Source organism: Lepisma saccharinum, chromosome 25 (genome assembly GCF_977018435.1).
Source record: "Lepisma saccharinum chromosome 25, izLepSacc3.1, whole genome shotgun sequence".
Lineage (NCBI taxonomy): Eukaryota > Metazoa > Arthropoda > Insecta > Zygentoma > Lepismatidae > Lepisma > Lepisma saccharinum.
In genome coordinates this window covers 3041815-3068780 of record NC_139253.1, presented here as the reverse complement: position 1 = coordinate 3068780, position 26966 = coordinate 3041815, and the positions used below count along the sequence as shown (strand labels likewise).

Genomic DNA, 26966 nt, shown 5'->3' with positions numbered 1-26966 from the left:
GTAATGACTATGTATCCTTCATATGGGCTCTGTAATTAGGTATGTACCTGTTGAGTTCAATAAATAAATAAATAAATAAATTAAAAAACCTACCTGAATCACAAGCGCCTCTGAATAACAGTAGACGTCATTGTTGTGGATGATCCAACTACTGATTGATTTGGTTTATTTTACTTCGCTTTTCTACCACTTTTGGTTAATCGCGAATATGAATATGAGTGATGATATTGAAGAAGGGACACTCACAAAGAACACCCGTGCTCACGCCGGGATTCAAATCAGGGGCCTCTGTCGTCTTGGCGCGCTGTGCAAAACACTCTGACACGGAGGTGGATAGATGATCCAACTACACTCAACTGACGTAACAGTGCCGATTAGTAATTCAGACCACTGTTTATTACATCTTGAGAATGTTGATTAACATTTTAAAATAATCTTAATAATAATAATAATAAAAGAATAGTTTTGCGGGTTAAGTGGTAGAGCAGCCACAGACTGAACTTCTACCACAAGGACTTCTTTGACCAGTGACATGCACTGAGGAGTAGCTAGTCTAGCAGAGATAGATCAAACAATCTCAAATCTCTAATTATTTTTAAATCACAATATTTATTGTTTTATTGAAGCCACAGTTCATATGCAACACTTTTTTTTTCACGCGCTTCTCGTCCCTCGGTGCGTTCAGCGGCCTAGCTCGCTCTTTCTCCGCCTCACAGTTCCAGGTAGAAACGGGTTTTCGAAGGGAAAGGGAAGATTTCTGCCTCTACCTCCCTTGCCCCCTTGGTTGGAAGCCCGTGCTTTCAGGTCCTGCAGTCTATCTCCTATAGGACAGATAGGGGATTGGTTTCCCTTCGCTTCCTTTGTAAATCCTCTAAAGAACTAAGGGGAAATTTTTCTGCAGTACTTCTGTTCTCTGTATTTACACTACTTTTTACACGTTGTACAATATGTATGTATAATATGGGATGCATTTTTATTATTTATGCAATTGGAACGTCTTATGTGCACACAAAAATGTTATGCTTTTTTTAAATATGGAATATATAATGATTAATTAACAAATATTTGCTCACGCTTTCTCTTGCTCTCGTTTTAGTAGTGTTTTATTTAAATATACTAATCTCTTGGCCTCCAATAAAAAAAAATGGATAAGCTAAACAATCATAAATACGGATGTATTTATTTGGGCAAGTGAACGCGCGTTCTAATTCTTTTTGTTGGTTTGGTTTATTTTACTTCGCTTTTCTGCCACATTTGGTTATCGCGGAAATGAGGATGAGTGATGATATGATGAAACTGATGAACGGACCTCACAAAGAACAATTCAGGCCGGAATTCGTGACGAGCGTTCATTCTTGTTCTTCTGTGTTGTACTCTACCTGCAGTGAATAATGAAAAAGTTAGAAATGAAAAATGTATCCCAGAACTCAAAAAGCCAAATGAATATCATTGAAGAAAGTAGAAAAAAGGTTTGTTTAAAGGTGTGTTTTGTTACCCATCGCTTTTTCTAGCTGTATAGATTTAATCGGAATAAGTAGCTAAGAGCTTGGAAAGTCGTGAGGGACAATCATAAACAGAGATTTCTAGGCTCCTGATTTCACAGTGCCCTGCAGATGCACTGGGAGGAAATTATTTGTATTTTCTTCTCTCTTCCATCGCTTTACCTAATTTCTGCCATGACGATGAACGTTGATTAAATTAAACTGGTGAAGATTGGTTGCAAAGAAACACTCATGCAAAGGGCAGGGTTCGAGCCCGGATCCTTCAGTAACGAGATCGTGAGATGGGGAAATTAGGGAAATCAAGCAATGCAAAATTTTTGAAAAAAAAAAAACGTTAATCATATATAAAGATGGTATTTCAAAAATTCAATTGAAAATTACTACTCAGGAAAAATGCAGTTTGCTTTACCGATACCCACGTATCCGAATGGTTAGCGCCTACCTCACACGTTTGTTGTCGGCCGACCTCTGTGGGGGAGTGCAAGTGGTCCCGGATCTGTACCCGATGAAGGTATATAGTGGTTCGGATCCCACACTAAACTATAGGTCTAGTCCCGATTAGCCTTTCTGTGTATAAAATGGACTTAAAGCGTCAAATCAACCATCAAATCAACCAACCGCGGGGAGCGGGGGGGAGTGGTTACCACAACGCGCTACAACACCAGGAGTTCCTGGTTCGAACCCCTACCTGGATATGAGTGTTCTTTGTGTTTGTCCCTTCATTAATTTTGTCGTATCATCTTCGTGATTAACCAAATGTGTCAGAAAAGCGAATCAAATCAAATCATTCATTGATTGATTGTTTCATTTGGTTTATTTTACTTCGCTTTCCGCCATTTTGGCTATTCGCGAGACGATACGATAGAATTGATGAAGGGACACACAAAGATCACACATTGCCAAGCCGAGATTCAAATCTGGCATCTCTGGCTCCGTAGTCAAATCAAATCGTTTTTGATTTTCGAAAGTGGGTGGAAGTTATGTGTACAATTTTTTGTACTCATGCCTAACTTTGCAATTTTTCCTGTATTTGACGTTCTTCTTTTAGGAATACTGGCCCTAAAAGGGGGGGATTATGACCCGTTGGGCACGCCACTGGCCACTCATTGCTACCCCAAGTGTCGACGTCACCGCACGTCACTGTCTTTGACAAAACCTGCGTTGATCTTTTGTTTTTAATGCACATCGCTGTTCGTGCGATAAATTATACAATGCAGTGGCCATTAAGAAGTGGTATGTTTGAGTTTGGTAAAGTTACGTCAGTCAATATTGCGTATTGTAGCATCACATAACAGGAGTGGTATGAGCGCGAAGAACCGGGTATTAATTCTACCGCTGCCTTCTGCTTCAGAAGGCAGGAAGGGTCACATGAACCAATCACCGTAGCCCTCTGCTCCCTACGCTGGCGTATGAGAGAGACAAGACTCTCACGGCAGCCTGGGCTCCTCTGTCTGCGCATGCGCTAGCGTCAGCTGTTGAGTGCGTGTGAAGTGGGAGGTTCTATTGAGAGCTTCGCGTACGTGTTTTCCTGCGCGCGGATTGTGTTGTTTCTCATAAAGAAAAAGTGTTTTTTTGTTGTTGTTGTTTTTCTTGTGCTTGTACTCTGTATCTGTCTTCTATAGCAAGGAAATTTAGTATGTGTGCATTTTCTTTGACTGTGCGTGCGTGAGTGTTTTCTCTTATCATTTTGTCTACGTAATACAAGAATGCCACCTCAGTTAATCTGCCATTTGTGTGATAAGATATTTAAAAAGAGTTTCAATCTGAGGCGGCATTTTTTCAATATTCATCCCGGGCACGACTTGCAAGAGCTTCCATTGTTAGAAAGCAAAACATTCACATGTCCTGTGTGCCACCATAATTCTCGTGATCACCATAGTTTTGGGGATCATATTTCCGAAGCCCATGATATCACTCTGAAAACTGAAACAAAGGAATTTACTACGCTTTCTGACTTCTACAGCTGGAAGAGAGCAGTGGAAAATCGCGACAATACTTTGTTTGTTAAGTCCAGAGGATAAACATATTAGCTTCTAATTCACGGTTAGTTACTTTCCAGTGTCATCGGTCTGGATTCTACACTCCGAAAGTTTCACCTGATAGTATTATAGAAAAAGAGAGTTGAAAATACAGGATTCCTCAAAAATTGATGCCTACTGTCCTGCGAGGATTAAGATAATTTCACGTGAAGATGGGCAGGTACTTGTGGAATACTGTGCAACACATGTAGGCCACAAAAATGAGTTAGCTCACTTATATTTAAATTTAGTTGAACGAAAAGAAATTGCCACGAAAATTGCAATGAAAGTGCCATATGACGACATTTTAGCAAATGTGTGGTCTTCCGTGATCAAAGACGAACTGAAGCGAAAACAACTGATAACAAAGCGCGATTTGTATAATATTGAGAGAGATTTTTCTTTGAATAGTGAAGCAGTTAGGCATTCCATGATGTAGTCAGCGTGGAAGCTTGGGTTGAAACAGAAAAGCAACTAGAAAACAGCTGCATTCTAATGTACAAGCCACAAGGTGTCATTCTACTCGAATATCCACAACTTCAAGAAAAATATTTCATTCTTGCAATAATGACAGAGGCACAAGAAGAAATACTTAGGAAGTTTGGATCAGATGTCATATGTGCCGACAGCACTCATGGCATGAGTGCTTATGGCTTCGAAATGACAACGTTGCTTGTTCTTGACAACCTAAGGCAAGGGTTCCCTTGTGCCTTTTTCATATCAAACAAAATGGATTCCACAAGCCTGAGGCTTTCTTTCGAAGCTGTGAAACAAAAGGTCGACAACATAAGCTGCAATGTGTTTATGTCGAATATGGCAGACACTTTTTACAACTCATGGCGAGACATAATGGGCAAACCAAAGAAACACCTGTATTGGACGTGGCATGTGCTTAGAGTCTGGCAGAAGAATCTCTCCAAAATTAAAGATTCAGAAAAACAGAAAGAGACATACAATTTGTTAAGGACCCTTTTACAGGAAACAGATGAAACTTCATTTCAGCTTATGTTAGACACTATTGTGCAACAACTTACTGAGGACGAAGCCAAGAAAGATTTTTCATTTTATTTCCAACAAAACTACACGAAGTGCTGCAAGATTTGAGCTTACTGTTACAGAATAAATGCTGGAATCAACACAAACATGCATTTGGAATCTATGCACAGAACATTGAAACATCTGTTTTTGAAAGGAAAAACCGTCAAGAGACTGGACAAAGCAATACACGCTATCATGCAGCTAATTAGGATAAATTGTATGACCGTCTAATCATTACTGAAAAGGGAAAAATAACTTCCAAATTGAAAAATCTTTGAGCTCGCCATAATAAATCCTTGGAGATGAGTTCTGACCTTGTGCTCATAAATGGTGACAATAGTTGGACCGTTGCCTCATCTTCTAAGGTTCCTCAGTTGTATACTGTTAACCTTGTTGAGCCCAATTGTCAATGTTCCCTTATATGCAAACTCTGCTATGCTTGCATTCATAAGTTTACTTGCACATGTATTGACGCAAACATTAAGTGGAACATGTGTAAGCATATACACTTAGTGTGTCGGTCAATTGGTTCTATCTGTGGATCTTCAGATGCAATAACAGATTCAAATGCACTCGTCATTGAAGAAGATATCCAATCTGCAAAAAAATCTTTCAAGCCGCGCTCAGAACAGGAAGTGCTGAAACTTGCCGTAAAAGCAACAATGTTATCATCACTGAACATATAATAATGTGCCTAGACGTGTGTGAAATTGTAAATAATGTGTTATACTCTCTATATTTTTTTATCATAAAATACCGGGACATTGTACATGATTATAATAACATTTTATAGATACGAGTGTGAAAATTAGTAAACTTGTATAGACATCTGTATTATACTCTATATATTTTTAATCATAAAATACCGGGACATTGTACATAATTCGGCACGGAATGCCGAAGGTCCCAGGTTCGAATCTTGGTCAGGTCATTTTTTCCGAAACAAATCTTCATCGAATATTAATTATAAAATTTTATAGATACGAGAGTGAAAAACAGTGAACTTGTGTGTATAGACGTCTAGATTTTTCTTAAATAATGAGGATAATATCACAAACCTTTCAAGACTCAGCTTCAACTTAACCGTGTGTTGGATGCAGAGGTTCACTTGAAAGATTACTTATGAACAGTTGGACCCCACATTGAATGATACGGCACCATTCACAGGTACGTGTTTTAATTTGTTATTGCAATGTAAGAATATGAAGTGTGATTTTATGTGTACGATTTCATCAACAGTGGGCATATTTTTCCGATAAGTAAGGTGGAAACGTTATATTCTTCGTTCCACGTTCACAACGCCACTTACTCCGCCCTCCCCCAAAACAAAAATCCTTCGTGCGCATGAAAATGTTATATGTTTTGTTCCACGTACACAACGACGCTCAACTTCGCCCGTCCACTACAAAAAAAAAAAAAAAAAAACCTTCGTGCGCATGCGTCACCGCAAGCTACCGCAGGAGGTGGGGGAGCCCAGGCTGCCGTGAGAGTCTCGTATGAGAGAGCATTTGCGCGAGTGCTGTACAGATCCAAGCTTTCCCTCCAGAAAGGCAGCAAGGAATATGGAGTCCTTTACGCCGAACCTGCCCGGCGTCCGGCCAGGAAAGGCATTGAAAAAAATGCTAGAACGAGTGTTGTTATAGTGCGCGTCAAATCTCCTGCATATGGCAATAGCCAATAGCAGCGCACTGCAGCGGTGCCATGTCGAAATCTCACACGGAAAAGAGACAGCGTGGTTGAGCGAAACGCCTTGTCACGGAGAGCACGGAACATTAGATAATATAACATATAATAAACTTAATGGGAGAAAAAAACATACCTGATTATGCCAGAGGGACTGCATAATTGTTTCAATATTCTCAAGGTGGAAGTTGTATAGCCTTTGTAAGATATTTTGTCCCGTAAAGAGTACGTTATCTTTTTGGCAGTAGAAAATTCGCCACAATCGTAAATTTCAAAGACGGTTCTACGAACTACGTCTTTTTCAAAGTTATGTAAGTTTGTCGTTCTTTTTTGGTACGTTAATGTGCTTTCTAGGTGATTGAAACATTTGAGCAGGCCCCGATCCACATTGTTTTGCCCCCGAACATATCCGAGAAACGGTAGCTTGATTCACACCACACGCTTGAGCTGTTAGAGCCTGGCACTTCTTAAAGTCAATTTTACTGATCTCTTCTTCACTCGAACATTTTTTTTTTAAAAAAAATTGTACACCTGAAAAATCACCTGTCGTGCCTGGCTTCGTACAACACTGTATTGTTCTCTCTTCTCTCGCTATCACTACCACTTGGTTTACTCAACGACATGCTGTACACACACACTAAAGACGTGGGAAAAACGAACAGTGACGGTATCCTCTTCGTCAATTTCTTCTTCTACCATCACTGGAAACGAACCTGCCCTGTTCCCTTCGCTAATCGGAAAGTTTCGGAATGCAACAGGAACGAAGGGAGAACAAAAACGATACAATGCAAATACGTTTATAATAACATTGCTTCTACAGAGGGAACGGTATAATCTACAATCACGCTTGTTTTTCGTACATACTCGCAAATTCATTATCTTTCCATCTGTTGAACTACTGATACTTGAAATAATATATTTATATCCGAGCGCCAGGTACACGATTTAGTAGCGAGGTGAAACAGGTTCTGAACTAGGCAACGCCGCACGTCTGCGATTCGCTGGTGCTGTTCAGCACTTCAAGGCCATATGCAGGAGATTTGACGCGCACTCTAGTGGAGCGTTGCAAGCGGATCGCGAAAAATAGCTATTATAATGCCATAATGAAGGTCAAACATATATGAAATTAGTCACGTTTTACTTTATATTTACAGCATTTACGCATTTTTGAAATTTCAAATCTGGGAACGCCGGGAGTACGGGCGTACTATAACGCTACGCCACTGCCTACAATCTTATACAACATTATAAATTCAAATTGTAGGCTTCAACAAGTTCAGTTATTAAACCTCTGGCCTTATTTAGACATGTAAGAATTGAGTTATACATATGGAAATAAAGGGTGTCCCATAAAGTGCGCAACTGTTGAATCTGGCGCCATTTTTTAAATGTTTTGTTGGCAGCCCTGTTCTTATCATTTCTAGTATCTACTATCACTCCGATTTGATTAGCAGTTGTTGTTTTCTTTATTGTTGCAGGTGTTGCCATGGAGCGGTTCACAAATGAACAGCGCGTTCTGATCGTGAAATATTATTATCAAAATCTTAAAAATGGGGCCGAGACGGTAAGACGACTTCGCGCGGTTTTCGGAAGAAATGAAGCACCCAACAAGTCTACAGTTCTGCGGCTGATAAAGAAGTTCGAAACAACTGGTTCTGTTGCTACTGTGACATCACCTGGGCGAAATCGCATTCAACGCAATGCTCAACAAATCGCAGTAGTGCAACAAAGTGTACCAGTAAGTCCAAGGAAATCAATTTGCTGACGGTCACAGCAGTTGAACATTCCACGCAGTTCATTGCAAATAATTTTGAGTAAAGACCTTCACATGCATGCATACAAAATCCAACTAGTGCAGAAACTCAAGCCGGCGGATCATCGAAAAAAAAAAGACGATTTTGCGAATGGATTGAAGAGAGACTGGCAGGGGATGAAAATTTCGCAAAAAACATCATTTTCAGCGACGAAGCCCACTTCCACCTCAGTGGATTTGTTAATAAACAAAACTGCAGGATTTGGGGGACTGAAAATCCACGAGTGACCCACGAACATCAAATGCACCCGCAAAGGACGACCGTATGGTGTGGTTTTTGGGCTGTTCATTTGTTAACCGCTCCATGGCAACACCTGCAACAATAAAGAAAACAACAACTGCTAATCAAATCGGAGTGATAGTAGATACTAGAAATGATAAGAACAGGGCTGCCAACAAAACATTTAAAAAATGGCGCCAGATTCAAAAGTTGCGGACTTTATGGGACACCCTATATCTGGGAATTTTATAAGATATATTATTCAAAAAGTATTCACTGTCTATTTGGAAAGTTAAGATCTTCAGTACAAAATTTATCCTTTTCAATTTTCTTCTTTCTTCTAAGGTAAACATATTCAACTGTGTTAACCATTCAGAGTAATGCTGGTCATAGTAATTATTTTGAAAACTTTGTGCATAATAACCTGGTAAAATGTTTTTGAACTGATTCGACTTTTTGAAGGTGATAGTGGCTGTCAGAAACCATAAATCATTAGCATATTCAAGAATAGGACGAACTATCGTTTTATACAGGTATTTTAAGGTATATTTTTCTTTTTTTTTTAAAAAAAAAACTTTCCATGAGAAAAATATATAACCAAGCATCTTCTTTACTCTTTTGCAAATTTCTGAAATGTTCTCATCAAATATGAGAGAGGAGTCTATTAATATTCCTAAGTCTTTATGGCTGTCGCACACTTGGATTTTATTTTGATAAATATATTAGTTAGAAACTATGTAATGAACTTTCTTAGGACATCTTAAAACTTTACACTTTTTCAGGTTAGTTAACATTTCAATAATCTTGCACCAATATGTCATTCTGTAGAGATCAGTCTGAAGTTGAACGACATCATTATTTGTAATAATAATAATAATAATAATAATAGTTTAAGTGATGAGCACGATTTGACCACCAGGTACATCACTATGCCAAAATAGGTGATATAAAACTACAAAATTGAATATATGTACAACGTTGTATAATTATAAAATACTACAATGGATCCTACAGTCTCATACATCATTAATTAGTTCCTATTGTAGCTTTCACAAGTTCAGCTATTAAACCTCTGGCCTTTTTTAGATATGTTAGAATTGAGATATTCCTCTGGGAATATATGGGAATTTTATAAGATATATTATTCAAAAAGTATTCACTATCTATTTGGAAAGATAAAATCTTCTGTACAAAATTGTTCCTTTTAATTTTTCTTCTTTCGGTAAATGTCTGTTATATCGGAGACACATTAAAATCGGATATTTTGTGTTTCGGATGGATCGTACTTACCAATTGTGTATTGCGGAACATAGTTGAAGGTGCCATTATGCTTTTTTCACGAAAATAACTTCGATTTTTCACGTTACGAGTAATTCTTTTGGTTCCCGTCTTCCGTTGCGGAACATACAATATGGCATGCACAGCTGTGCATCATCGCGCGTCGTGCATGTGTCTTGTCGATTTTCATCCGCTATGCAGTGTTTCAACCTTCTTAACCAAAAAATACCTACTTTCGTGTTCATTATGTCATCACAAACCATTGACGGATAGCCCCACAAACCATTGACGAATATCCCCAAAAACCATTCCCGATAGCCCCACGAACCATTGACGGATAGCCCCAAAAACCATTCACGATAGCCCCACGAACCATTGACGGATAGCCCCAAAACCATTCACGATAGCCCCACGAACCATTGACGGATAGCCCCAAAAACCATTCACGATAGCCCCACGGACCATTTCCGGCAAGGTTAGGTTAGGTTGGGTTAGGTTAGATAAGCATAGTTAAAAAAAATTCTCTTAAAAAAAGGGCACGTTTGGAAACACTGGCGAGAACGCGTGACTTTCGACGCTCGCGCCATCTGCAGGAACATAATGGAAACAACGGTATAATGTTGTCGCTTTGCACAAAATGCAAGTTTATTATATCAAAAGTGCGTATTTCTTGTTGTGCAGCATTCTACGGTGAGAAAATACCTCCTCGAACTTTCAAAATGCTACAGAAACTCATTTCCGAAAGTAGTTTCTTCTCTAAAAATGAAGAAATGTGTCTCCGATATAACAGACATTTACCCTTCTTTCTTCAAAGCTAGACTTATTCAACTGTGTTAACCATTCAGAATAATGCTGTTCATAGTAATTCTTTTTAAACTTCGTGCTTAGTAATAATTATAATAATAATGAAACCGCCCAAATTGTGGCTCATCATGTAGTGCATCAAGCCCTTTATATGTAATGTTAATGTAAATCATTAATTTTATACGGATTTATTTATGTTTATTTCAGGTGCCCAAAACCTGGAATGCTCGCTTATCCACAAAATTGCAGGGGTGTCATGGCCTGCTTTTACAACCAAGAAACTAATACTACAGATTTCGCTGGAATGTGGTATTGCGACCACGATAAAGTGTTTTCTGATGCTGAGGGGACTTGTGTGCCGCAGAAAGATGTAAGGAAAACATCTATTTCCTTATTCAATATATGTTATTCTTTTATGTTCTTTCATTATTCAAGGGTCTGTTAAATTATATACTTTTCTTTCTTATAATTTAATAATTGTCTTTATTTGTGCTTCAGGGCTGAACCGATACCCATATTTGAACAATGTATTCTTATTTTTGTTATTAGCATCTCTTTCTATCACTTTCCTTTCCAATCGCAACGATGAGAATAAATTGATAAAGGGCTTGTGCAAAGAAACACCCATATCTGGGCTAGTATCTGTGGCCATGAGTGGGAAAATTTCAATGTCCGACTGATGGCCGTGTGCGCGAACGAAAATCAAATTTTAAACTCGGATCGGGAAGGGATCACTGGAAAATTCCATTGCACGAAGACGGTTCAACACTTGATCGCGATCTAGGAACATCAAAACGAGTTTATCTTCTGATCGGCCATTCGCGACCGTTTTGGTGTCTGATCCTGGTTCAAGATACTGACGCTTCGACTGCAGGCAGTTGTTTTTTAATATAAAAAGAGCGGAAAGTGATATCGAGGGCGTGCAAACGTTAGAGATGTTGGATGCACAATGCTGATAATTGGAGAACTATGTAAACTAAAAACTGCCAAAATAATAATAATAATTTGTGGTTCTGTGGTGCAAAGTCGTAATGTTTATAAACTGTACTTTCTATCCCAGAACACAAAACATATATAAATGTCATATATTACGTGCAAGGTAAATTATAACACAGCAATGTTTACGATATTGCTATATGGTGTTGGAAATGTGATTGTATAAATTTACGAAAATACATGTTACTGGCTATTTACACGACACGACAATATAAATACATAAGAATTAAGAAATGAAAAATTCAAATACTTACCACAGTACAGTAATAATAGAAATAATAATAATATATCTTTATTGAGCGGGCGAGGTTCAGCATACGCTGTTCTCTCAAAATCGAATGCATTTGGTAAGGCATTAAAGTCCCGTAGAAGAAGGTTCCATGCTTTCTCCTTCTCTTTTGTGTTGTACCGTCAGTTCTTTTTTAATATTATTTTTTTACACTCCACTACATCCTTGTACATATTGACAAGGTTGATTAGTACATCTCTCAAATTCATAGAAGTTTGCAGCCCGAATTATTTTCTTCTCCTACATGTTGACACTTTAACACATCACATTACTCTATTGGGTTCTTGATTGTCATTTGTTTTAGCCAACCAATCAGGTATAGCCTTACAAATTAATCTCGGATCCGTTGAACGGAATCTCCTGAACCTCGTTTTTCGTTGGTGCAATGCAAATCTTTAAACCAAGTTCATTTAGAGTGGATTACAATTGATCTCGTTCATCTGAACTTCCAAATAATCGGCGTTGGTGCACGCGGCCATGAGAAATAAATGTCACTGGCTAAACGTTGCGTCCTTGCACAACACAGTGTGCATACGCGCGGGCACACACACACGATGAAACGATAATGCTGTTGGATTTCCTATGGCGTTGTCGCCTTCTATTCAAGGGGTCCCGGGTTCGAAACACGAAGGAAACACATTACACGGCGGTTCGCTTCCCTCTTTAAACCAGGGTTGTTAAAGGTTCAGAAACCTATAAATTCTAATAGGTTCTACTGGGTTCATCAACAGGAGCTGAACCTTTCTTCTAGCACAATTTAAATTCGGTCCAAGTTCATTACAATACCAGCTTGGACCGTATTTAAAGTGATCAGAAAAAAAGGTTCCTGGACCGAATTGAAATACTTTAAACATAAAAAGGTTCTTTTTGGTTTAGAACCCATTCACAAAATGATTTTCTTGTCCGGACGGGAATTGAATTTATTTACAATTCCTGTACCTTTAACAACCTTGCTTTAAATTATATGTTCAGTCCCGATTAGTCTATCTGAGCTTAAAATGGACTTAAAACTTTGCCTTTGATAATGCTCTTACCTTAACTTCCAGCACGAATGCAAGAAATCCAGCAAAGATGTTCCCGTAAAGCCCCTGGAATCGGAACATCTGTCACGTGACCTGGGGTGCCCGGACGGTCCAGGGATCTTCTGCATCAACTGCACTCATTTGCAGGTGTGCAAGAGGAACGCCGATTCGTCGGCGTCCCCCGCCATGGTCCACCGGTGCAGCCTCAACCAGGACACGCCCCACTGCGACTCCAAACTGAAGACCTGCTCCGGAGATTCTCACTCCTGCAAGAAGATGTCCAGTTTGAAAAGTCCCGGTGGTTCGAAGTTCCAGTGTCCCGGAATAGGGAGGTTTCCCGATCCAACGTCCCGAGATTTCAGAAACTACTACATATGCAACCGAGATGACGTACTGGGACTGAAGGCGAAGCTTTATGTATGTCCCGCGGGACAGATTTTCTTTGCTCAACCTGGCGTGTGCGCCTATGAAGCAACCGGGAACGCAATGCAAGACATGGTCCTACATGAGGGAAAGATTTAACGAGTCCAAACGCAAACACTTATTAATGATCAAATTCACAACATCTCAAAATTTCACCACGTTACCAGTTTACAGAGTAAACAGAGATCCAACACAATCAGATACATAACTTGATACACTGGTTGAAGATTTTGAAAGTTACATTAATATTACACACACGCACACAAAAGTAGCTTTTCAAAAGTAAAAACCTAACTCTAATAAAGTTAAATAAAATAATGTACGCCTACATGAAGCTAATATTTATGTCTACATTGTTTACAGAGAAAATGTTATTGGTTATAATTAAAAAATGTTTATCAATAATAAAAGGTAATAATTAAATTATAACCATTGAAACTGTACTATCATTTGACTGCAGTAAGTATAACCCTATTATTATATATACGACCATGATGCAAGGCCAATTACTGCTGAGTCAAAACTTTCATTATATAAAAGGCCTTTGTGTCCATGGCACGTCATCGGTTCAACCCGAATTTTTATTGCATTAACTTATAAAGTATGTGTTATGGTGAAATATGCAACATGACAGATATTTGTAACTTTTGGAAAGTATATTCATAGCATATTACATTCCACATTTTTATGAAACAAAATGTGTTTAACAAACACCGAATGAATACAACAGTATCGATTAAAACCTTTTGATATTTTACAAATCAATCAAGTTTTTTAAGCAAGGAAATGTATTTTCATTATCATTTCTATTGAAAGTATAATTGTGAAATGCTTGCCTTTGTGACGAAGCTGTTACCTTCTGCAAGGATTTGGCAAACTTGCCCATTAGACGTGTTGACGTCAAAACCCTTTATTCGAGATTGATTTTCTCAGCAACATGAATAGCAGAAACTTTGAAAATTACATCGTTCAATGACGAATAGCAATATTTCATGGAACTATATTTGTGAAAATCTTATATTTTGTCATATAATCGCGAGAAACTAATATTTCAAGGTCAGCTGGTTTGGCAGAGGGCACTGCAGAATAGCCTGTTCGTGCATATTCGTGATGACCTCCAACCTGCATCAGACGAAGATTCCCGAACACAAAAGGTTTGGCAGACCTCTTCATATTCAAATTTGCAGCAATCATGATGGTCTCGCCAATATTGCGTACACATTACCTCCTTATCAATTTGAATTTATTTTCAAAAGCACACATAATTCTAATGTTCATCAATATAGCATGCGGCCTTTTCTGCCCCTCAAGGTCGTTGACCCTCGCGCCAAGCATGAGCACGGTTTATTGCTGTCATCACGAATATGCACGAATCAGAGGCGCAACCACGAATTTTTGTCTGGGGGGCAAGTTCCAGGAGGATAAACGTGCCAATAATAATAGTAATAATAATACCAATAATAATAATGGAATTATTTTACTACTACTATTATTATTGGCATTTTTTCCTGGTATTTTTTCAAGACATTCAATTTCACGTTAGCTAGTAATGGAAGACAAGCACACAAAACTGTACTTTTGAACGACAAAATGATCGATTGTGAATGACTACTGATTCTAAAATCAGGTCTACCATTTCAACTGCTGAAAACATACATATTAACATATTGAGCTAATAAAGTTCCTAGTAAAAAAAAATAAAGAAATGGGGGGACCCCCACAAAACATTTTGCCCAGGGGCCTCCACAAACCTTGATAAGACCCTATTTGTACTACGTTAGTTTTATTTAGACACTCACACACATCAAATTAACTTTAAATAAAGCAATTATAAAAAGTAAATCTTTACTTCTTGAAGATTATAGGCACACACAGGAGATATACTACATATATTTTTTTGCGTAAAAAACAGGCTCCATCAGGACTCGAACCCGGGTCTGTAGCATACCGTGGCACCTACCTTGAGAAGAAACGAGTATCGAACATAGATATGTCGAGACTGCCTCACAGTCAACTTTTCTGGTGGTGGCACTACCCCCAGGGTCATTCCATGTCAATTCATCCAGGCCATGTCACCCACCATTCCAGATTTTGATTAAATTCGGTATACTTATAGAACTTTTAATGCTGATTACAAAAATGACAATTTTGGGTCAAGGGGTTACGCGCATTTTAAAATCTCCGTGTACGCCACTTGCGACTCCACTTTGAATGACACTCATTAGGTTATAAATAATGGTATCTTCCCTCAGGTTTGCCGTACAAACTTCAAGTTTGTTTTCTTTTGTTCAGAATAGTGTAAACTTTCATTTAAATAAGGTTTCAGATGAGTGTGTCAATAACCATGTATTTTTATGTTTAGTTTCATGTATTTTTTTTTTTAAATGACTAACTTCAAGAGCGAATTTCGTGCAATGCCCCCTCTTCAATTTCCCCAATTTTATATAGTTGAAATACTATTTATGTAATAGCAATATATTTTAGTCAAAATAGAAAGAACAAAATAAGTATTAACGTTGTCTTTCCTCAGTTTCTTAGTCTGTGGTTACATACAACAATGCTCCATACGCATCGGAGAAATTAAGTACTAATTAATTAATTTTCATATTATTACAAATAATTATATTAACGTATTAAATATAAACAATTTTATTACCATATTTCTGAGACACTTGGCTCTGACTGGCTCCCCAAATTATATATTTCTAAATACGTGCCTAGTGATGTGACGAGTTAGTATGACTCGGTAACTAGCCTTTGTTATTTTGTACTGGAATTATACAAGTATTGGTATCGGCATCGGTGGGTATCGGTCATGGTATCGGCATCGGCAAATGGTGGTATCGGCTCAGCTCTACTCAAGATTCATAATTGCAACATGTAGTGTAATATCTGTTGCTGCAAACTACACATCATTTATGCTTTGTGTACAATTTACTGTTTTAAATGGATTCACAGTATATTTATTTTGCTGTGAAAATTAACAACAAAAATGTTTCTATCATTGCATTTAGAAAATAAAATCTTTGTGCAACTTCCAGTTAATTTTTTTTGCTGTATAAATAATTAACAAAAAAAATATTGTTTATATCATTGCATTTTGAAAATAAAATAAAATAAAATTTTGTGTAAGCATTGCTTTTTTTTTTCTGGAACACTTTCACTTATTCCTGAAGGAATTGTAATTGTTTTTGTCCACCATGAATGGAATATTTGAAACACAAGTGCAATACCTCATTAGGCCTACAGTATTCCTTGCCCTGAGCTAGCCCCGAAAAAATTCCCCAAGTCAATAATGACTTGTTTTTGACATGAAATAAAAAAGCTCCCAACCTCCGACAAGTTGGACAGAACCTACTATTATCCAGTGGCATTTTATCCATCCTGATTATAGCAGGTTCCGTCCAGTAAAAACATTAGTTGTGAGCATACAGCAAACACAGCACATGGCAGAGGGCCTTTGCAATCATGATTTTTGTTATTTTATGTCTCTGTTAGATATTATGTGAGTTGGCACCTGGCAATATTGTTTACTCTGTATTCTGGGCAGTAGCCTGTGCAGTATTTTGTTTGTTCTATGCTGTTTTATATTACTGTCATCCCGGGCAGAGAAAGTATGAAGATTGTCATGTTTTTTACTCTGTTGTGTTCATGTTCTTGAGAATATAGTCAAAAGGATATTAGCAGCGAGTCTTTTATTTCTCGATCCAACAGTCTCGTTTCTCCCACTTTTGGATAATCACGACAATGAGTGAAGGGACACTCACAAACAGTTTCAGATCCCACTTTAACTGTAGGTCCAGTCCCTGATTAGCCTTCCTGTGGATTTAAACAAACACACGAAGCCCCGAAAGAAATCCCCAAGTCAATAAAAATGACTTTTGTTTTTGGCACAAAATAAAATGTTCCCTTTCCCCAACAGGCTGGACAGAACCTGCTATTATGCAGAGAAATTTTATCCATCCTTATTATAGCAGGTCCCGTCCAGTAATAGCATTAGTTGTGACTAAACTCACCCTTTCTCCATACTGAAGCAATTAACTACACATCCTTGTTCGAAGCCAGGCAGTCTTCCAGCAATGAACTTGGCAGAGGGACTTTGCAATCACGATGGGGAAACATGGAGAGGAGTTCCAATAACTAGAGAACTGTAGTTCACCTTTGGTCCTGCAAGATTTTTAAAAAAATATTCTTTACTCAAATTGCACAAGTTTCTAAAATTTACCCTAAAGAGGGTAGTGTTCATTTTGTTCTTATACTTTCGCTCAATTGTAACATAGAAAAAGGTCATTAAAGTGGCAGTACCAGCTGAGAGTAACAATTTCATGGCAGGTCCCTTGTCTGGATTAAAGGTTAAAATTGTATTTTTCATAAAGGTGCATTTGGGGGTAGGTAGGGTCCCACACATTCTCGATCTTGGCCATTTTGGAGGTGATGTGATCATCCCCATGCTCTGGCTGCATTTACACCAAGAGCCACTTTATGCGGCAGAGGATAATTAAATACTAAGGGAAATGTCAACTAAAATTGCCCCTTTAAGGTAAACACACAGTGAAGCACAAGGCAGGGACCCGAAAATAGTGCAAAAACAGTCCCAAAAATACAGGTAATTCAAGAGACCGAGACCCAAATGGAGAGGGAATCGAAAAGCAAATACAGGCAACTGAAAATGATCGACGTGCACTAATTAACATTTACAATATTTTCATTACATACATTTATATTTTTATTGTCATTTTTTTCTAATTATGTGTCAAAGTTTGTGAGGGCGCTTTTATTATATATTTTTTAAATAGTTATCGCCTTTTAAAGCTTATTTTTAACAATGATTTCTGATACAGTTATTATTGTACATGAAGAATATAAGAGAATGCATTATGTTTCCATTATCACATCTAAACTATAAGTTAGTAGTTGAAGAACGAGATAAGGACGGTCGGTATTTAATATTCATAATTTATTTGCATGTACTTAGAATTAATTAGCATGTATTTAGAATAAATTTGCATATCATTAGAATAATTTACATTTTTGTACTTGCATATTTATAACTTTTATGAATTTTTAATTATTTATTTTATGAAAAATATGTAAATAGAAGGTAATGAGAGGTACTAAATGTTATGCATATGATTTATGTTTATTACTGCAAAGTATGTAATGTATGAAAAGATAATATTAATGTTTATAATATTGAAAATAAGGGTTTGCGGTTTATGAAACGTTATGAAGGGTGGTAATGGTACGAAAGAAGACGGTCCTGGAACTCGAACCCACGATATGTAACGGTAATAATTATAGTGTACTAAGGAATAATGTTATATGGTTTATGTTATGAAAGACGGTGGTCCGAGTCGCTAGACAGGAGACGGTGAACCGCGGTGAGGGTAGACAGAGGAATTTGGGGGATGTGCGGTCAAGGTCAAATTATATTAGAACGCCAGAACAAAGAAAGAACCCGATTGACTAATCAGAGAACGCGTCGATAGATTTTCAGAACCGGTTTTTCAAGGTTAACCAGAACGCAAAAACAGGGGAAAGGTATGTAACACCATCGCACAAGGAAGAGACTGAACCAGACAACAAAGGATGTTTGGGCTTCTTCTTTTTTCCTCTATATAAAATCTTATTTGGATTTCTTCTTTCACTTCTTCTATGACGCTGGCCTTCTTCTTCTATTATGGATTTCTTTTGTGGGACAAGGAAAGGCTCCTTCTTCTTTCCTCTATACAAAATCTTATTTGGATTTCTTCTTTTCCACATGGATTATCTATTTCTCCTATTTACATCGATCATATACTTCTTCTATTTACATCAATCATATATTTCTTCTATCTTTGAAGAAATGGATCAACTACTTCTTTCCCTTTTCTCTTGGATTGTCCTCATTACTCCCTTGATTCTCAGCATATTTATCCGTCTTCTGATCTGGTATGTCGATTGGAATTGGTTTGAAATCTATCTCTCTCTTCGAAAAATATCGTGTTTCAATCCCAGAGGGTCGTTGCTAACAACGGGCGGTTGTATAGTTTCTCCTTTCTCTCGTCGCCGACGTTCCATCACATACTCGCGAACTCTTTTTCCTGCTCGCTTCCCTCTTTTCTTAGGCATCGAGGACTGAACCAAAGCTCCAATGTATTCAGAGGCGACAAATATGGATATAGCGCCACCTCCTATGCCAAACCAAAATGGAACAGCCTAAGATCGCTAAGGGATAGCGCTACCTGTGGCCCATTCCGTCTAAAGGAACTAGCGCAAACCGTAGTGCTTTGGGGCGTCTAAACTTGACTATAGCGCCACCAAGAACCAAACACTGACGAGAGAGTTAATCAAAAACAATTTCGATCGAAAGACCGAAATAAAACCCAGTTTTGAACTAACATCTCAACTTCTTAACTTCGCTGTATGTTTAACATATGAGTATATCCTTAATTATCGTAATTTCTATTTACATTTATGTTTCTTATACTTTATATACATTTTTATAATCAATATTCACTTATTTCTAATTTGTTTTAATCGATATCATACTATTCAGTATCCTCCTATTTCGTCAATCAGTATTCTTTCCATCTTTCCTTCTCGCTGCCATCTGTTGTCGCATTCCCTAACTAGTTTCTTCCGTATTTACGATTGTGCGCGGCTGACTAGGCACGTGACAGGGCTTGGAGCATTTCCGTGTCGTTTTCCTTGTAAATGGATGGCCCGCTTTAGTGTCAAGCAAGCAGGATATCCTAGCTTGAAATTCATACAAATCTGTGCAATAGACTTCCTCGCTAACTACAATCGGCATGCACGAAAGGCATTGAATTTCAAGGTTCCAATATTTTACACGTCATCAGTTGCTTTCGATGTAAGAAAGACATCGAAAAAAGAGGAAGTTGTCTACAATGGATGTATTGCGTAAAGTTCATGTTGCTCAGTGAGTTTTCCAAATGAAAACACACTATTGCAAACTTAATGGTGAAATATATGTCCCGGACCATGTAATATACATCTGTGTCGAGTTGTGTGGTACAAATAGTTACATATCGTTCGAAATATCGTCAGGAACGACACACATACAATTATTTATATGTCGTTTAATTTAAGTGGCTCTTCTACCGGCGATGAGGATAAGGATGAACTGATAGAATGGATGTTGTGACAAAGAAATTACACACTGACACATGCAAGGGCGCCGACTTTCCAAAATTTCTGTGGGTGCATATCAATGGCGGTTAGATCTATAATTATCAAGTATTGTATACTTTAAACAACTTGCATGCACAATGATTGCAAGAGGCAATGATATTATCAACACGTTACTAAAAGAAAATACCACATTCATACAAATTAAAATGAAAAAAATCTTCATAAATGGAAATCATTTCAATTGTATTGCAGAAAGAACTATGCAAGGATTTTGTTGTGAACAGAAACTACAAAATGACTAACTTTATGTACCAAATAATAATAAAGATAATCATGACATGTTAACTTTCAATATAAAACACATTTCTTCTTACGTCATTTGCACTTATGAATTTGTTTTCAATTTTGGTAATGTCAATATACTTCCATTGATATTGTGGGGACTGCCTTTGACTTGGCCAGAGACAGGCAAGGAAGGGGGGAATGTGTTGCTTGGTTGCCTTTGCACAAACACATTTGAAACAATTATGTTTTAGAGGTTAGAAATTTTAACTTCCATCTCAATGTTTTAATTGCTTATTATTTTTTGATAATGGCAAGTGAGAAATATTTACTTTATTTTGTTTTTATCAAAATAAAAATCTTGTGGGTGAGGTGCACCCACAAGATTATTTATGTGGGTGCTCGAGCCCCGGAGCACCCACGTAGTCGGCGCGCATGGACACATGCCTTGGTCACAGGCCCGTAGCCAGGATTTTATTTCGGGAGGGGCTCATCTTTAATCAGCACAGGCGTCGCTAGAAATATTTGTAGAGGGGGCAGGTCACTGATAAAACTGGATTAGTAGAAATAATATTGATAATAATAACTATAACCACGGTTATAATTGTCATTTTACAATAATAACTATTATAAGTTATTAAAAATAAACCAATTTTAATCCAAATGTATTGTTGTTGTTATTATTATTATTATACTTTGTTACTCGATAAACCGTATGAGTGAATATCCAACACTGTTGTCCATTATTTTTCTTACATTTTGTACAGTTTGTGTACTGAAATTCATAGTTATTGTATTTTGATATTAACTTTTGCACATTCCGTTAAAAAAAAGCTTTAAAAGTTAGAGCCAAATTTTACTCATAAAGTTTATATTATGTGACCTCTCACAAGGAAAACTATACATTCTGAGAGCTGTGGATCCATTTATTCTTTGGATTAAATGGCAGAATATAAAAACATAACTTGGTACCTTTATTATACACTAACTTTTTTCGACCTAATGTTTAATCCTGCTAAGGAAGTAAAATTATTTACTACTACACGCTTTATAAATTAGATATTTGTAGGATTTCGGGGGGGTGGGAGCTTCAGCCCTCTTAGCTCTCATCCTGGTTACGTGCCTGCTTGATCATGACTCGAAACTGTGACCTCAGATATCGTAGCGCGTAATGCTGACCACTCTGCGACGGAAGCTCTCTCTCTCTCTCTCTCTCCCTCTCTGAGAGTGTGTGGATTCGAAACATTGTTCAACTGGTTTCTAACAAACTTAACGCGGGATTCCTTGTTTAAAAGAGGGCAGTGTGAACCAGTGTGCTATCGAGAAGGCCCTTAAAAATTTAGTCATTAAATACTAATATTACTTGTTTCATGATGAGGCCATTCTTTTCCTGTTGAAACTTGATACAAAAATTGAATTATTCAAACAAGTGTGCAAATGCTATGCCTATTCTTATTTCGGCTTTGTGTACAAGGCGAAGTTAAGACTATAATGCATCTTCTTCCACTTAACCATATACTTCAACATTATCTCACATCGCGACGTTGCCTTGTAATCAAGGGGTCCTGGGTTCGATATCCGGTGGAGGCACATAGTGGTTCGGATTCCACTTTAAACTGTAGGTCCAGTCCCGATTAGCCTTCCTGTGCATAAAGTGGACTTCAAACACCAAATCAATCCAATCATTATCTCACATCTTAGCAATAAAGTATAAAAGAAAGAAATGGGCCTCCCCGATTGCGCAGTGGTAGCGTCGTCGCCTTGTAATCAAGGGGTCAGGCACATAGCGGTTCGGATCGTACTTTAAACTGTAGGTCCAGTCCCGATTAGCCTTACTGTGCATAAAGTGGACTTAAATCACCAAATCAATCAACCAATAAAAGAAAAAGAAAAATAATGAAAAAGGAATACAAAAAGTATAGTTTATAAACGCACACACAAATAAACGCACGTTAACAAAAGGGCAGTACAGTTCATATTACACACACGAGCATAAAGTAAATACATAACGTTACACTTAAACATAATCCAAAAAGGTATACATGTAGTCATTTTTTCTTCCTGTGCCTTTCTTTCATCTGTCATTTTCTGCACCTGCTGCATAGTTTGGGAAGTCAAAGTTTTAATTTTCATTATTTAATTATGTAATTTTAACATTTTTTTAACGTCAAAAGTGAGGAAGAGGCATGAATTTCAGGTGGCAACTTGTTTCAAAGGCCTGCTATATCGGTTCGGGTGGGTAGCGTATTGCGATACGGAACAGAATTTTCCAGATTCGATCCCTCGTTAAGGCAATTTGTTTCCAAAGCCATTGTGAGCCACTGCGCTATCGAAGAGACCCTGACAATGGCATAACGGAGGCCATATATCTATCTATCTATCTATCTCTCTCTCTGTCTGTCTGTCTGTCTCTCTCTCTCTCTCTCTCTCTCTCTCTCTCTCTCTCTCTCTGTATCTCGCTGAGAGTGCTTTCAGTAGGTATTGGTTGGTATAGACCACAGACGAAGTCTATTCGGAGTTAATGTTACGGATCTCGCTCAGACAATCGAACATCTCCCCGAACATCGTCGATCTTTTGTTTTGAGACAAGCCTTTGAGCAGTGTTGCCACAATCTGTAAGCACAATTTCCCTTTCAAAGGGGTAAAATTTACTTTTTTCGTCCATTTTTTCCCTTCATCTAAAGCATTAATAATAATGATAATAATAAAAATATTATCGTTGACCCATGTTCGTACGTATGTATAAAATGTTAAACAATTTAACTTTTAAATATTACGACGCCAGGGGTCCCGGGATCGAATCCCGGCGTGGGCATGGCTGTTTATGAGTGTCCATTCATAAATCTCATCATATCATCACTCATCCCCATCTTCGCAATTAGCCAAAAGTGGCAGAAAAACGAAGTAAAATAAACTAAATCAATAAAGAATAAAATCAATAACTTTTAAATGTTTTTTTTTTTGGAAGATTTAGATTTTATTGCTAAATCAAGCCAATGTTTTCGTTGGCAACTGAAGATTTTCATCAGTAAAAAGCAAAACACACAGAGATTGGATTTAGGGCGGCCAATGCTCGTCCTCTTCATCACACCATCAGAAGAAAATTAAAAATATTCTACACAAAATGCTGTTCTAGTAAGGCGTAGATGAAACGTCACTTCCTTTATATATGAAGAGTTTGTGTGGAAAATCACATTTTCAGTGGTGTTTTTTGATCTTCCAATAATTCTCCACGACGTTTTCTAATATATTCTGGAGTTGCAGATCTTTCCTTTGCCTCCCTTGTTCTTCCATCGTCCAAGATGGGCACAACCTTCCACCAAACACTCGCACACGAATAACTTTGAGCAGAACATCGAACGGATTTTGTTATTCTTTTCTGTGTTGTTCATTTTTATGCGACTCATTTGCACCAGCATGTTACAATCCTTGGTGTGTTCGGTGCGGGCAGTCTAAACGCACCATGCAGGTACATTGTTATTGATTAAATTGTGGATTGAATTAAGATCGTTTGTATCTTCGCACACTGTAACCTGATTAAATATATACGTATATATATAATCAGAACAGTGATCATGCAAGCACACTTTGTGTTATTCCGCAACATACAACTCTTAAATATTTGGAACATTTCTGAGAAAACCGGACGTTGAAAGGGGACACCGTTTTCGAGATATATCAAATCAAAAAATATCCAATTTGGCGGATTATTTTCAATATGGCGGCCGCCAGGGTGCAGATATAAATTGGCTACTGGACTGAAAATATATTTAACGATATAACAATTAATCCTATTAAGTCTCTTGCTTTTACCAAAAAGTCAATGATTCGGGGCTTAGCCGCCGTCATGTAATAAAGACGCGCTTTTTTGGTACTATCATCCATTTGGGACACATTTTATAGCGTATTTTTCATTCAAATGCATTAAAACTTATATTGTTTTAAAGCTTATGAATTGGGCTACTACTTTTATTCCAAACAATTTCCTGTCATTTTATTTATTCAAAAGTTATAGCTAAGGAAAAAACTTCAAAAAGTACTAGAAAATTTACATATTTTAAAGATTACTTTTTAGATTACGGTAAAAACCACTGATATTGGCGAAAAATTAAACAGAATCTTTTCCGTAGTCCTTCTAATGAGGATCAAGACTAAAAAAAAAACATTTTCTGATTACGACCATTGACTACTGAGATGTAAGTCATTAACTGGAAAGTCCGCCATATTGGACGCCATCTTGAATTACTCAAATTGCTCAAGGTTGACAGAGTGGTATCTATCGGATCCGAAATGTACATAACGTAAGCTTTTTAAAAGTCAAAACATTTTATTCATACTCAAATTAAGGTTAAAACCATAACCATGAAAAACTAAATATGCTGACCAAGGCAGTAATTTATTTTATTAAAAACATAAACTAAACGTAACGTTTCAACCTTCTAGCAAGGTCTTCTTCAGACTCTGTATCAAGTACAAAAGTAACAAGATACAAAAACAGGGCATTATATATACACAAACATTACTCCCTCCAGACTATTTAGAAAGTTGTTTGGAACTTTCTAGCAGGTGGCTTTTACTTGCCAACTGTATTTTCACCTAAAAGGCCAAACACAATTACTTCCATATAGAATGTGGTTGGACTTTTTTATCTCACGCTCTTTTTCCTTCATTTTTCTTCCTTCTCCTCTCCTCTTTCTCTCTTGTCCTTTCCACTCTTTCTAACACCTTCTTCCATTCTTTGTTTAACCTCAGTCCCCCATTCCAGTTCATTGTGTCTTCTTCACCTTTCTTCTCTATTTCCTTGGCTTCCTTCCATTTCCTCACTAGCATTCTCTTCTCCCTTCCTATCTGCTTAGCCTCATCCCACTCTATGTCATGTCCTGTTTCTCTCGTGTGTTTAAATATTGCATTTCTCTCTCTCTCTCTTAAGTCGTACATCATCCCTATGTTGTTTCAACCGGTCTTTCAGCCTTTTTCGTTTCTCCTATGTACACACTCTTCTTCTCTTCCTCTTCTCTGTTTTCCTTTCTCTTTCTTCTCATAAAGAATATGGAGGACAGAATCAAGAAAGTATGCATGAAAGAATGTGAAAAAGAAGGCAAAATAAATAGCCTATGGAAACAGCTGGAAAAGAATGGCTATGAGAAGCAGGATAGACTGGGCATAAACAGAAGAAGGAAGAAAACGGGCAGGGGAGAATTGGAAGATAAAGAAAAAGAGCAAGAGAAAGAAAAAGAGAGAAGGTTTGGAATAAGGAGTATGGGGAAGGCCACAGAAAAGATATGCAAAGTGCTTAGGAAAGCGGGAATTAAAACTTACAGGAAGGGAGGGAGAAGCATCTTAGGAATAGCGAAGAATGCAAACAAGAGAAAGGAAAACAGAGAAGAGGAAGAGGAAGGGATTATCTACGAAGTGAAATGTAAAGAATGTCAGAGTGTGTACATAGGAGAAACGAAAAAAAGGCTGAAAGACCGGTTGAAACAACATAGGGATGATGTACTTCTTAAGAGAGAGAGAAATGCAATATTTAAACACACGAGAGAAACAGGACATGACATAGAGTGGGATGAGGCTAAGCAGATAGGAAGGGAGAAGAGAATGCTAGTGAGGAAATGGAAGGAAGCCAAGGAAATAGAGAAGAAAGGTGAAGAAGACACAATGAACTGGAATGGGGGACTGAATTTAAACAAAGAATGGAAGAAGGTGTTAGAAAGAGTGGAAAGGACAAGAGAGAAAGAGGAGAGGAGAAGGAAGAAAAATGAAGGAAAAAGAGCGTGAGATAAAAAAGTCCAACCACATTCTATATGGAAGTAATTGTGTTTAGCCTTTTAGGTGAAAGTACAGTTGGCAAGTGAAAGCCACCTGCTAGAAAGTTCCAAACAACTTTCTAAATAGTCTGGAGGGAGTAATGTTTGTGTATATATAATGCCCTGTTTTTGTATCTTGTCACTTTTGTACTTGATACAGAGTCTGAAGAAGACCTTGATAGAAGGTTGAAACGTTACGTTTAGTTTATGTTTTTAATAAAATAAATTACTGCCTTGGTCAGCATATTTAGTTTTTCATAATCATGGAAACAAGGCTTAATGGTGTTATAACCATAACCACTTTTAGGCATTTGACACCTTTCTAAATATTAGTGGGCTTTGAAAAATCTGTAAACTTTGAGAATAAAATCTGAGAGTGGTGCAGACAAGCAAGTTAATATGATTTGGAAAAGTTATGTTGCTTGACTTACCCTTGCACACTTGATAAACAATGCTATGAAGTTGAACGTTGGGAACCAAAAGTTAAGCAGCATTCGTGAAGATCGCAAACACAAAATACAGTGTTCTGCGGATAGAACATAAAAAAAATGGTGAATTTCGAACCAGTCTCTGAATGAACAGATGTGAAAGAAGATAAATTGTTCTTCATGACCTTGCAACTACGGAATGCCATACGGATTTGTACAAGGGCAGCAG

The 26966-nt window shown here is 37.6% G+C and overlaps 2 protein-coding genes across 3 annotated transcripts in view; one reads left to right on the top strand and one right to left on the bottom strand.

Moving 5' to 3' along the window:
- LOC145978615 (uncharacterized) overlaps positions 1-13503 on the top strand; it is a 47283-nt gene extending 33780 nt beyond the window's left edge. The window contains exons 3-4 of the mRNA XM_083111344.1: positions 10564-10726; positions 12688-13503. Coding sequence (XP_082967470.1) covers positions 10564-10726; positions 12688-13185 — 661 coding nt within the window. The 3' untranslated portion in view covers positions 13186-13503. The remainder of the gene's footprint in view (positions 1-10563; positions 10727-12687) is intronic.
- The window catches only part of LOC145978622 (SUN domain-containing protein 1-like), a 75091-nt gene extending 48238 nt beyond the window's left edge, over positions 1-26853 (bottom strand). Inside the window, exons 1-2 of one of the 2 annotated variants that reach the window (XM_083111354.1) lie at positions 26741-26853; positions 17103-17253 (exon numbers count right to left, since the gene is read on the bottom strand). The gene's annotated coding sequence lies outside the window, so the exon portion shown is untranslated. Of the gene's footprint in view, positions 1-17102; positions 17254-26740 lie in introns of those variants that run through there. The other variant, XM_083111355.1, reaches the window with a different exon arrangement.
- Positions 26854-26966: the final 113 nt, after the last annotated feature.